The sequence below is a fragment of the Amblyraja radiata genome, chromosome 8 (genome assembly GCF_010909765.2).
Source record: "Amblyraja radiata isolate CabotCenter1 chromosome 8, sAmbRad1.1.pri, whole genome shotgun sequence".
Taxonomy (NCBI): domain Eukaryota; kingdom Metazoa; phylum Chordata; class Chondrichthyes; order Rajiformes; family Rajidae; genus Amblyraja; species Amblyraja radiata.
Genome location: NC_045963.1, coordinates 18,266,683 through 18,279,450, shown reverse-complemented (window position 1 = coordinate 18,279,450; position 12,768 = coordinate 18,266,683). Strand labels below are relative to the sequence as shown.

The 12,768-nt window shown below is 45.8% G+C and overlaps 1 protein-coding gene across 1 annotated transcript; it reads left to right on the top strand.

Moving 5' to 3' along the window:
* Positions 1–3,894: 3,894 nt before the first annotated feature.
* On the top strand, positions 3,895–12,423 carry c8h1orf115 (chromosome 8 C1orf115 homolog). Its single transcript, XM_033025296.1, has 2 exons — positions 3,895–4,795; positions 11,987–12,423. The coding sequence occupies exons 1-2, from the start codon at positions 4,403–4,405 to the stop codon at positions 12,104–12,106; spliced, it is 513 nt and encodes a 170-aa protein (XP_032881187.1). The 5' UTR covers positions 3,895–4,402; the 3' UTR covers positions 12,107–12,423.
* The last annotated feature ends 345 nt before the right edge of the window (positions 12,424–12,768 follow it).

Below are 12,768 nucleotides of genomic sequence, written 5' to 3'. Positions count from 1 at the left end.
GCATCTGGGGTCAGAGTTGTAGTAGTTAGATTCCACTTTGTTTCTGTAGTCTCTCTTGGCTTTCCTGATGGACTTCCGGAGGTCATATCTGGCTGCTTTGTAGGTGGTTGGGGTCCCCTGAGTTGAAGGCTGTGGTCCGTGCTTTGAGTTTAGCACGAATTTCCCGTCCGACCCAGGATTTCTGATTTGGGTAAGTGCAGATGGTGGCTTTCGGAACAACATTGTAGATACACTTACTTATGTAGCCTGAGACAGAGTCTGTGTATTCGTTGATGTTGCCTTCTGCTGCGTCCTCAAACATCTGCCAGTCAGTTGTGTCAAAGCAGTCCTGCAAGACCTCATCAGCCTCATTGTTCCATTTGTAAATGTCCCTGGAAACCGTTTTTTCCTGTTTTAGTTTCTGCCTGTACGCAGGCAGCAGCTGAGCCGGACCTTGTCCAGGTATTCCCTGTGCTGGCTCTCCCATAGGCCAACGCGGGCTGTACTCTTCCTGGAGTGGGTCCTGATAAATCATTTTCCCCATGAGGAATTCTAGATTTGCGACCCGAGTAGACATAACGTCTGTCTGAGGCGGGGAAACCTCCGGGTCTGACTCCTCAGAGTCTACTGGCCGAACAGACTTTACCTTGGCCTTGCACCCTAAAGGCGCTGCAACGGTACTTTGCGTAACCGCTTCTGTAGTCGCTGGCTTTGCTGTCACCGACCCGCGGTCCTCTCGAGTTTTACCTGCGATACGCCTCCCCTTGCCTTTACGCACTTTCTCCATAGTAAACTTGTCTAGCACTCAGCACAAGTCTCCTGGCAGAAAGCGACCTGAAAGGGAAAATGAAACCACTCACCTTCAGGCTTTTTACACTCACCGCTTGGAGGAGCTCTGCTCCTCTACAACCGGTCGCTGCGCTATACGTCTGACGATATGATGCGTGTGCGGCTGGACGGGGTCTTCTTCACGTAGTCACTCACGTGACTCCGAAGTAAAATAGAACAGTGAAGGTAGACAAAAATGCTGGAGAAACTCAGCGGGTGAGGCAGCATCTATGGAGCGAAGGAAATAGGCAGCGTTTCGGGTCGAAACCCTTGTTTCTTGTTTCGGAACAGTGATCTGCCTTACCAAAGGCAGGGCGGGGGAGGGGCTTATAACAGCCTCTGAATGGGGTGTAACAATGGTCCAGGGTCTGCTCTCCCCTAGTGGGAAAAGTGATGTGTTGGAAGTATTTTGGGAGAACCTTCTTCATGTTGGCTATGTTGATGTCTCCCAGAACAATGAACGCAGCCTCAGTGTGGGAGTTCTCCAGCTCATTTACAGTCCTATACAGTTCGGCCAGGGCTAGTGATTTATCAGCCTGTGGGGGAATGTAAACAGCTGTAAGGAGGACTGAGCTGAACTCTCTGGGGAGGTAGAAAGGTCTAGCTTGAATGGTCAGCAGCTCCTGAACCGGGGAGCAGTGTGCAGTTAAAACGCAGACATCTTGACTGTCTAACATTCATTTTGAGGAGACTAGAATATAAAAGCAAGGATGTAATTTAGAGGCTTTATAAGGTGCTGGTGAGGTCACATTTGCAATATTCTGAGCAGTTTTGGGCCCCAAATCTGAGGAAGGATGTCAAAGGTCAAAGGTTCAAAGGTTATTTATTGGTCACATACACCTAGGTGTAGTGAAATGCTTCTTGCCAATGCAGCACATAAAGAAAGAATACAGACATAACATTAATAAGAGATTTAAACATAAAGAACATCCCCCCACAATGGTTCCCATTATGAGGGAAGGCACAAAGTCCAGTCCCCATCCCCAGTTCACCCATAGTCGAGCCAATTGAGGCCTCCACAGTTGCCTCTACGGAGGCCCGATGTTCCTGGCCGTTCTCGCCGGATGATGTTGCTCCGGCGTCGGGAGAATCCTCACAGCGGCTTGGGACACCTGGAACGGCCGCTTCCGTACTGGAGGCCGCGGCTTCCAAAGCCAACAAGGCCGCGCTGGTTGGAGCTCCACTACTGGCGATCTCGTCGCGAGATCCCAGGCTCCCGGTGTAAAGTTCAGCGCCGCCGCCCGCAGCTGGTCGCTCCTCAGTCCCGCAGCTCCACGATGTTGTTCCCGGCGATCTCAGCTCACCAGAGCTCCAGCGCGGCGACCCGGGCAAGGCATCGCCCGCTCCACGATAGCGCTCCAGCGCTGTGCCGCTGCCGAAGCCGTGGTTCTGGGCGGTCCCCTCCAGGAAACACCGCTCCAGGCCCGCTGGTAGGCCGCGAGGATGGGTCGAAACTGCAGCCCGGAGAAAAGCTGCCTCTCCGACCAGGTAGGGACCCTGAAAGGTAGTTTCCCCCTTCCCCCCCCCCCCACCCCCCACATAAAAAAGTCTAGAACTCCAGAAACAAAAACACTTTAACTAACTAAAAATAAAAAAAAGATGAAAAGACAGACAGCTGCTGGCTGGGCAGCCGCGCACAGGTCAGCGCCCCACACGCTGGCTTTAGAGAGGGTTCAGAGGAGGTTTACGAAAATGATCTCAGAGACAATGGGTTACATACAAGGAGCGTACTCGCTGAAGTTGATAAGGATGAGGGGGATCTCAATGAAGCCTACTGGATAATGAAAGGTCTAGATAGAGTGGATGTGGAAAGGATGTTTCCAGTAATGGGGGAGTCTAGAACCAGAAAACAGCCTCAGAATAAAAGGACCGACCTTTAGATTGGGGATGAGCAGGGTGGTGGTGAATGGTGATGAGCGTGGTGAATTTGTGAAATTGCCACAGACGGTTGTGAGGACCAAGACATTGGGTATTTTTAAGTTGGAGATTGGTAGGTTCTTGATTAGTGAGGGTGGCAAAGGTTATGCAGAGAAGGTGCGAGAATGGGGTAGAGAGGGAAAAAATAGATCAGCCATGATTGAAGGACAGAGATGGGCTGAATGGCCTAATTCTGCTCCTATGGCTTATCGTCTTATGAACGTGTAGAGTGGTGAATGCTGCCCAGTCCATCACAAGTACTTAATTTCCTTCCATTCAGTCCATCTCCACAGTGCACTGCATCAGGAAGGCTGGAGGTGTAGTCCAGGCTACTGACCACCCTGGCCACTCTTCTTTCTCGCTTCTACCTTATGGGAGGTGACACAGGAGCTTGAAAGCCTGGATGTCCAGAGGTAAGAAAGGTTTCTTCCCCACTGCGACGGAATTCCTGAACCAATTGCCTATTTCCCGGATACTCCTACCACGTACTCTGAGCTAGATCTCTTCCTCATTCAGTTATTCTGTTATTGTACTGCACCACTTCAGATTGCACTACAATCTTGCACCACGCTGATGTTTTGCACTGTAGACACAAAAATGCTGGAGTAACTCAGCATCTCTGGAGAGAAGGAATGGGTGGCATTTCGGGTCGAGACCCTTCTTCAGGCAGAGATGCTGCCTGTCCCTCTGAGTTACTCCAGCTTTTTGTGTCTATCTTCAGTTTAAACCAGCATCTGCAGTTCCTTCCTACACATGTTTTGCTTGCAGGTTGTATGTATTGCATTTATCACTATTGTGTGAATGGAGACACAAGAGACTGCATATGCTGGAATACTGAGCAGAAAGACAAACTGCTGGAAGATTTCAGAGGACAAATAACCTGATGATGTCTGTAGAAGGGTCCCCACCCGAAACGTCAAATGTCAATTTCCCTCCAAATATGCTGCCTAACCTATCGAGTTTCAACAGTTAGTTTATTACTGTAAGTATACTGTTTACCCTTCATGTGAGCTTCGTGTGAAGAAGGAATTTCATTGCATCCATGTTCGTGACATGTTCTTTTCATTTCACTGCACATCTCGTATGTGTACGTGACGAATAAACTTGACTTGACAATAAACGAATCTATTCCAAATTAATCCTATAGCCTGGAGAAATGTTTCCCAATTCCACTGTCATGCTAAATGATTCATGAAACCTATCTTTCAAGTTTCGGCATCTGGTTTTATTTGGCCGTGCCTGTAATATGTCTATGGAAATGCCTTGTAAATATGCTGCGATAATAACACGAGAAATATTTCCATAGAAGATAGACACAGACTGCAGGAGTAACTCCGTGGGTCAGACAGCTTCTCTGGACAAAAGGAATAGGTGACGTTTCGGGTCGAGACCTTTTTTCAGACAGTCAGGGGAGAAGGACATTTCTACTCAGGATCACACTTTGCATCGTTCAGTAGAAATATTATTAACTCGATCTTTTGAGCTCTTGGGAGGTGTTTTGCCAAAAAATCTCTGCAGGAATGTTGTGAATTCAGGTCTCATCGATTGCTTCAGTCTGACACAATGTCAACGCGATAAAGTTGGTGAAGTGTCCAAGGGTTAGGACTCCACGAGATTCGCTGTTGTATTGTTTATCTTAGCGACAGTGCAAAAGGTCGGGTTTTATTGAATTGCAGCGATGCCTTCAGAAAATAGGAAAAACATGGTTAAAGGCCAGTTGCCGTTTATTGGGTTTTGCAACTTTGTGGCCAAAAGGGATAATTCGGACCGGGAAAACTTGGTATCAATTGAAAGGGCAACTACCTGGAGAAATGTACAGCGCCGCAGAACTCAATCCAGACAGGTCACTATTCTGCCGACTGTGGACGAGCTTCAAGAAGCAGAGGGACATCCACTCGAAAACATTCAAGAACCAGAACAAATCAACAGGCCGAATTGTAAAAAGGTTCATCTTGCTTTCCTTCCTGACAAATACGAGCCTTTGGTCGAGTGTGCGGCCGAGAGCGTGAACGAGGAGAGCCGGGCAGACAAAAAGTACAAAAGAAAACAAAAGCTTAAAAAATGCAGGAAGGTAAGCAAAGAGAGTGTGCAGAATATCAACCCTTTAACGTTTCGAAATCAGCATTCTGGCGCCAGAGTTTCTGTTCAAGTGTCTTGGAATGATGTGTATACAAATAAATTGTTGTATTATCTCTTGGTTAAACAACCTTCCCTTAAATTAGGTGGATGAAGATGAGTTACATGGCAGGTAGGTTAGTTTAATGGAACTTTTAATTCAAATATATACGTTTAGTAGTTAGACAAAATTCTGTAATTTGGTTTCACTAGTGAGATTCTTTGGTTTGAATGATAGATTAAGAACATGTTTCATAGTGTATAAAATTGAACATTTTGCATTGAACTTATCAGATGCCCTTGGTTCTCATCCGGATCGCTAACATCCCCTTAATAACTTTGTATAATGTATTTAACGACGTGAAAAATGAGCCAGCGCAGACTAAAACGTTTTTAAACATCCCTGCCAACATTGGGTGAGAGTTGGGAGTGAGAAATTGCGAGAGACCAAGCCCGAGGGAGCGTAGCGACTGGGGTGGGGAGGGTGTGTGAGGAGCCCCCCCCCCCCCCCATTGGTATGGAACTTTTGCATTGTTCAGCTTGGAATTGTGCAATATGGTGCATACTGTATTCATATGGTGCATCTTAGTGTATTCATGGATGGATATCAGGTTATAATCAAACACTTGGCCCATGCTGACCAACCTGGGTCTCACTGCACACCTGGTACCACTCCTGGCCCTGACTCCAGTTGCATACCTTCTCTCATTCCTGACCCTGAGTCCAGCCTTACACCTGGCCCCCTATTCTACCCTGATCATAGCTGCTTACCTGCTTAGGTTCCCAGTGCTGAACACTCCCCTGGTCCCAGCTTTGACTGCACACCTAGTACTATTCCAGACCTTGACTCTGGATGCACACTTGGTCTTGCTCCTAGCCCCTTTGCACTGACAGTATATCTGGCCCACACATAAAGCCCCATATCTGACCCCCTGGACTTAACCTATTACGTTCAAGCCCACAGGTGCTTATCTAATGCAGTAATCCTTTATGGGGCACTTTACATACCAAATTATGTATAACAAAATTTGCTACACCCATTGGCTTCCTTGTTATCTAACATGCTAGTTACTTTGTAAAAAAAAGTCATCAATTGGTTGAACACAATTTCTCATCCATAAAATTATACTCACTCAGCTGTATGTATTCTGTTACCATTTGTTAAGGGCTTGGATACGCTAGAGGCAGGAAACATGTTCCCGATGTTGGGGAGTCCAGAACCTGGGGCCACAGTTTAAGAATAAGGAGTAAGCCATCTAGAACGGAGACGAGGAAACACTTTTTCTCACAGAGAGTGGTGAGTCTGTGGAATTCTCTGCCTTAGAGGGCAGTGGAGGCAGGTTCTCTGGATGCTTTCAAGATAGAGCTAGATAGGGCTCTTAAAAATAGCGGAGTCAGGGGATATGGTGAGAAGGCAGGAACGGGGTACTGATTGGGGATGATCAGCCATGATCACATTGAAGGGCTGAATGGCCTACTCCTGCACCTATTGTCTATTGTTTATTTCTTTCATTTTCGTAACAAACTGTCCTGATGTCATTTTCACCCCCAATATGTTCAGTATTTTGCTGTCTTCCTCTCAGCTGGGACTTTTCCGAAATGCAAAGTCAAATAACTATATATTTAAGCACTATTATTCTATTAAATGTGATCTTGAGAGTACATAATATTTTCTGTGGTATTCATAACACAACTATGATAAAAAGATCTTTGTTTTGATTGCACCTACCAACATGCATACATTATTACATTACAGTTAATATGTACCGAGGGCAATTATTTGTTCCAATGCTCCCCATTCCCAATTACTTTTACATTGAAGTGATTGAAATCCAAGTGAAGTTTAAATGGCATCATAAAAGTAAAACCTCCGGAATGGATGATATTCATTATGTGGTTGGTTGGGGTCAGTATCAGCACAATTACTATATTAAACTTTGAATCTTCAGATGTCCTGGTTCAAGCTAAAACTAAAGACAAATAATAATCTCCTCACACATTCCCCTGCAAGTATCTCTGTCACTCCTTTAAAATATGCCCCTTCTTTGAACAAGCTCTTAAATATCGCATCTGACTCAGTTTCCATCTGATTACACTCCTTGAGGATGTTCATCTACGTGTTCAATTAATAAAACAATGAGATTGGGGACATTTCTATTCAACTTGTCAAAGGAATTGGGGTGGGGGGGGGGGGGTAGAAATAGTCAGTGAGGTAAACAAACATAATAATTGAGTGGCAAATTACAATAGTGCTACCTTCCCAATATTTAACTGAAGGAAATAATGGGCTATCAGAGCTGTATGTTGTGACAGACAGCCTGACACCTTGCATGTCATTTTAATATTACACTAATCCCATCCCCCTAGATAGTCCGGATGAATAAATTAAGGTTTTGTCAACTAATTACAAATCAGGCTAATTACAAATCAATAACATTAGCCAACTCCGAAACATGAAGCGCTGAGCATTGGGATCCAGACATCACGGACAACTGGCCTCAGTTCCCCGTTCACATCTGGCAGTGTTCTCCGTCTGAACCAGTGGCCGCGGAGTGTTTTTGAAAGTAGGGAGGCTGAGCGATCACTGATCATTGGCCTTGGGGGTACCCATTGATGGAGTGGAGCAACCGAGTGGGGAGAGGGTGTGGAAGTAGGGTGTTCCCCCTCCCAGGGTAGGGACCTTTTGAAATTTGATGTAGTAAAATCATGTTTTAGTGCATTGTAGAAGTATAATTTCAATGTTTTTTGTATGAAGTATTTTTAAGAGGTAACTTTTTAAGGGGTAACTTTTTCCACACAAAGGGTGGTGGGTATATGGAACAAGCTGCCAGAGGAGGTAGTTGAGTCAGGGACCATCCCAACATTTAAGAAACAGTTAGACTGATACATGGATAGGACAGGTTTGGAGGTATGGACCAAAAGCAGGTAGCGTAGCTGGGACATGTTGGCGGGTGTGGGCAAGTTGCACCGAAGGGCCTGTTTTCACACTGTATCACTCTATGACTACATTATACCTCCACTATGCATGAATGCTTCAAAATCAAGTGATCGAGTTTTTTGCCATATACTCAAGCATAGAAACATAGAAAATAGGTGCAGGAATAGGCCATCGGCCCTTCGAGCCAGCACTGCCATTCAATATGATCATGGGTGTTCATCTAAAGTCAGTACCTCTTTCCTGTTTTTTCCCCATATCCCTTGATTTCGTTAGCCCCAAGAACTAAATGTGACTCTCTCTTGAAAACATCCAGTGAATTGGCCTGCACTGCCTTCTGTGGAAAAGAATTCCACAGATTCACAACTCTCTGCGCGAAGAAAGTTTGTCCTCATCTCAGTCCTAACTGGCCTACCCTTTATTCTTAAACTGCAACCCCTGGTTCTGAACTCCCCCAACATTGGGAACATTTTTCCTGCAGTTACAGTAAGTGAAAATCTAGCAGGCAAGCAGGATGCTTTCTCCAACCACCCCCATTTGAAATCCACTATCTTCCACCGTTTCTACCCAGTGCTTGGTACTTACTTCCAGCAGCCACTGGTTGTCCTCCAGGATGCACCGAGCTGCAGCCTGTTCAATGCTGGTCACCAGGGCAAATTTGGCACATAGACTCTCACGGCAGCGGCGCAACGCTTCCGACGCCTCCGATCGCCCGGGACTCTTGCACTGAGGCTGCTCCATGGCTGGAGCTGCAGTGAGCGACTCGCCAGCCCCGCTCCCCGTCCGCATCTGTCCCCACCGCTGCTTCTGCTTCCAACTCTCCTCTTTCTCTTTGCCCCCCTCTCTCTCTCCGCCTCCCTTTGAGAGTCTCTGTCCCTTCGGCACAGAGACTCTCACGGCAGCGGCGCAATGCTTCCAACGCCTCCAACGGCCCGGGACTGTTGCACTGCTCCATGGCCGGAGCTGCAGCGAGCGACTCGCCAGCCCGACAAACACTCGCCAGCGCCGGCAACCCGCATCTGTCCCCCGCCGCTGGTTCTGCTTCCATCCCTCCCTCAGCCCCGGCTCTCCAACACCCGCGGCCCATGCAGTTTATCTGAGTTTTGAAATTTTCGTTGATCGCAGAATTTCTCACGACAGAGCGTGAGAAATTTGTGATCAGCGCGAGGGCGTGAGAATTTGTTCAAATGCGTGATTCTCACGCTCAAAGCGTGAGAGTTGGCAGCCCTGGTGTAATGTTCTCTGTAAGGCCCTGTTGTGACTAGCACAATGAATACACGTCCGCCATCTTGTAAGTAAGATTTAATCTGAACAACCAACGGAAACTTCTAGAAGGTGACCTGACCTCAATCACGAAGTACAGGCATATTTGCATATACATCACATCTCCCCCTTTACTTTAATTACATCACATCTCCCCCTCCACCACTGGGTTCAAAATAATAACTGGAACCTTTACTCAATTTACTGTGGATAAATTACCACAAATAACACAGTGCTCTTCATATTACAGAACTATAAAATAATTGTCCATCAATTTTACATAACAAGTCGAGTTGGGGGTTTCGACCATCGCCCACCTCTCGTGCAAGTCGTATTTCCACCTCGTTCTGTGTCGTATTTCTGTTGTGTGCGAGTGTGGCTTGGCACACTTCGAGCCAGTTCCCCCCCACAGAACCTGGTGATGTGGCCTGTGATAGTTCTCTTGAGCCTGGGAGACAAGCTCCTTCTGGGAATGGGGTTCCTCCTATTGGGAGCGTGTTCACTGTGTGTTGCTGTGTGTTGCCAGGGCATGGCTCAGCTGCTTCGTGCGCAGGTCGTATGTCCTTCCTGTTTCTGCGGAACTCAGTACCGCCCGGTGTAGAGATGACGTAGTTCCGAGGGGACAGGTTTTCTCTTGCAATCCGGCCACGTTGCCACTCGGTTGGTTTGGCATGAAACTACACCTGCTGTTGTTGTTCCAGGCGTGGCAGCGGCTCGGCGCTTGCCTTCTCATTGAAGTATGCTGCCTGTTTTTCTTGCCGGATGGCCAGTTGTGGTCCCATGGGTGGGACACGATGTGGCAGTAAGAGCGATAGAGGCGATGGCAATTTGCTTCTTAACAGTCTACTGTTCAGTAACTGTGAGGGGGCCATAGCCGCCTGTCCGGTCAAGGGGGGTGTTGCGATATTCGAGGATGGCGTTTGGCTTTCCTCATGATACCTTTTATAGTTTGCACACAGCGCTCTATCTGCCCATTGCTCTGTGGATATATGGGACGAGGTGACATGGGCAAATTCCCAGTCATCCTGGAACCTACGAAACTCAGCACAGACAAATTGTCGTGCGTTGTCTGTCATCACCAAGTCAGGAATGCTATTCCGGGCAAACATGCCCGTCATCTCACGCATCACCGAATGTGACGTCATGTCCGTCAGTTGCGCTATTTCTGGGTTTCCTCGTCTCCGTTCTAAATGGCTTACTCCTTATTCTTAAACTGTGGCCCCTGGTTCTGGACTCCCCCAACATCGGGAACATGTTTCCTGCCTCTAGCGTGTCCAAGCCCTTAACAATCTTATATGTTTCAATGAGATTCCCTCTCATCCTTCTAAACTCCAGAGTGTACAAGCCCAGCTGCTCCATTCTCTCAGCATATGACATCCTGGGAATTAACCTTGTAAACCTACGCTGCACTCCCTCAATAACAAGAATGTCCTTTCTCAAATTAGGGGATCAAAACTGCACACAACACTCCAGGTGTGGTCTCACTAGGGCTCTGTACAACTGCAGAAGGACCTCTTTGCTCCTATATTCGATTCCTCTTGTTATAAAGGCCAACACGCCATTCGCTTTCTTTACTGCCTGCTGTACCTGCATGCTTACTTTCATAGACTGATGTGCAAGCAGGGGCGGAAAATCCGGGGGGGCCAGAGGGGACACGTCCCCCCCATGTTTTGAGAGGTGGGCGACATCCCCGCCAAGTTAACCTGCTTGGGCTTGTGGGAAATATGGCCAGCGCGGAGAAGCAGCGCTGGTATCCCGTCAGTCCAGACAGGGCTGTTAGTTAACCCGGTGAGACAGGCACAGATGAGCTGCATTTACCGCTGGATTGAGCCTCCAAAGCCTCGCGCACGTGTGAGTGTGCACATGCACGCGCGGCCGCCAAAAAATTGTTTCCCCCGTCCCCTCCATGTTTTGATAGTGATTTCCGCTCTTGTTGCAGTGCAAGGACCCCCAGATCCCGTTGTACTTCCCCTGTGCCCAACTTGACGCCATTTAGATGTCCACACAACACTGCACCATTTCCTCTGGTGGGTTTTGCATGCCAGTGAAACAGGACATTCCCAGGGATTCTGATGGGTGTCTAGCATTTAATTTCTGACAACTTGCACAATTATGTTTTTTTTTTTTTGTCCTGAGGGTAATGCTACAATATCTAGGGCAATAGATATTTTGGTGTTCATTGGTGTTACCACATTTAATAGAACTTGTACATAAGACAAGTCCTATCCCAGGTAGACAAAAGTGCTGGAGAAACTCAGCGGGTGCAGCAGCATCTATGGAGCGAAGGAAATAGGCAACGTTTTGGGCCGAAACCCTTCTTCAGACTGAAGTCCAATCCCAGCCTCTATCATATTGCAAAATAACATTAATCAGCACTGCAGGCATAGTTTTGTTTTGTTCCATAATAATCTACTTAAAAATAAAGCATTCAAAGTGACTACCTACACCCCTTTTAGCTTTCGATAGAGTTGACGTTTTATAGTGTTTGTTCTGTTAAATTTTCTTGCTGCCCTACTATCTAAGTAAATGAAAAAACTTCAGCTAAATTGATCTATTCGCATTATGCCTATTTATATATAGGCACCTCACACTTTACGCGTGTTCGAATCATGCATTTTCGGAAATGCGCTTGTTCGTTCAAAGTCTGATTTATGTGCTCGTACGTTTGGAATAACAAGAACGTAAGCCACATGTAAAAGACGAGGAGCCTGTATTTCTAATTTCCAGTGGGCAAATGCCTGGGCCCTTCTTGGCATTATGTGTTGTGATATAATTGGCATTAAGGGCTCACTGTATGATAACTTTATACACTATTTGTGGTGCACTTTGCTGGAGTATGAATTGAAGTGATTGTTAAGTTAGACATTTCCTAATTGAAAAATAGAATAATAATGACATGTTATTCTCATATTCACTCACCGAAATAATTATTTTTCTTAATCTCTATAGAACATTGTTAAAGTGCTTCGTGCTGGATGGCATTACTTTATTCTTGGCATACAAGAATTTGCAAATAATTATACAACACCGTACTCAGCTTCTTTTGCTGTGATTGCTGAGATGCGCTGAGGGCCCGTGAACATTGAAAGATTTCATATCTTGCATTTTATTTTCATATCAATGACAAAATTGAAAAAAAAAATTATACTTTTAAAAGGAGCTCCATGTGAACTGAATAGTTATTAAGCCAAAGATGGCAATACATTTTAAATGTCTACCATTTTATTAATAATGATTGATAAAAATAAAGCAAATGCATACATTTGATTATTATTATTACTACTAATAAGGCATGTCATTTTAATGAATTGTAATCATGAATTATTGTGAGCTGTAGTCTCAATTCCCTATTCCTAATAAATTACAGATTATATATTTTAAATGTTTCGCAGTGTTAATTTATTTGTGACGGTTTTTAAATTTATTACTGACATGCCCTCCAGTGGCCTATAAACAGGAGGTGATGCACTCTGGAGGATGATATTCTGTTCCGTCATCTATTCCATTTGTGTGGTAAATGAAAATCCCAGTTCCTCCAGCTTTATTGTATCTGTTCTGATGATGATGCTTTCACTGCAGGTGTTGGAGTGAATAGGATATTCTCAATGGGGCAAAATGTTCAATAGGTTATTGGAGTTTAGAAGAATGAGATGCATTCTTCAGAACCAGCAGATTCTGATGAAAGGTTATCAAACTGTAACATTGACAAAGTTCTTCTTTCTACATGCACT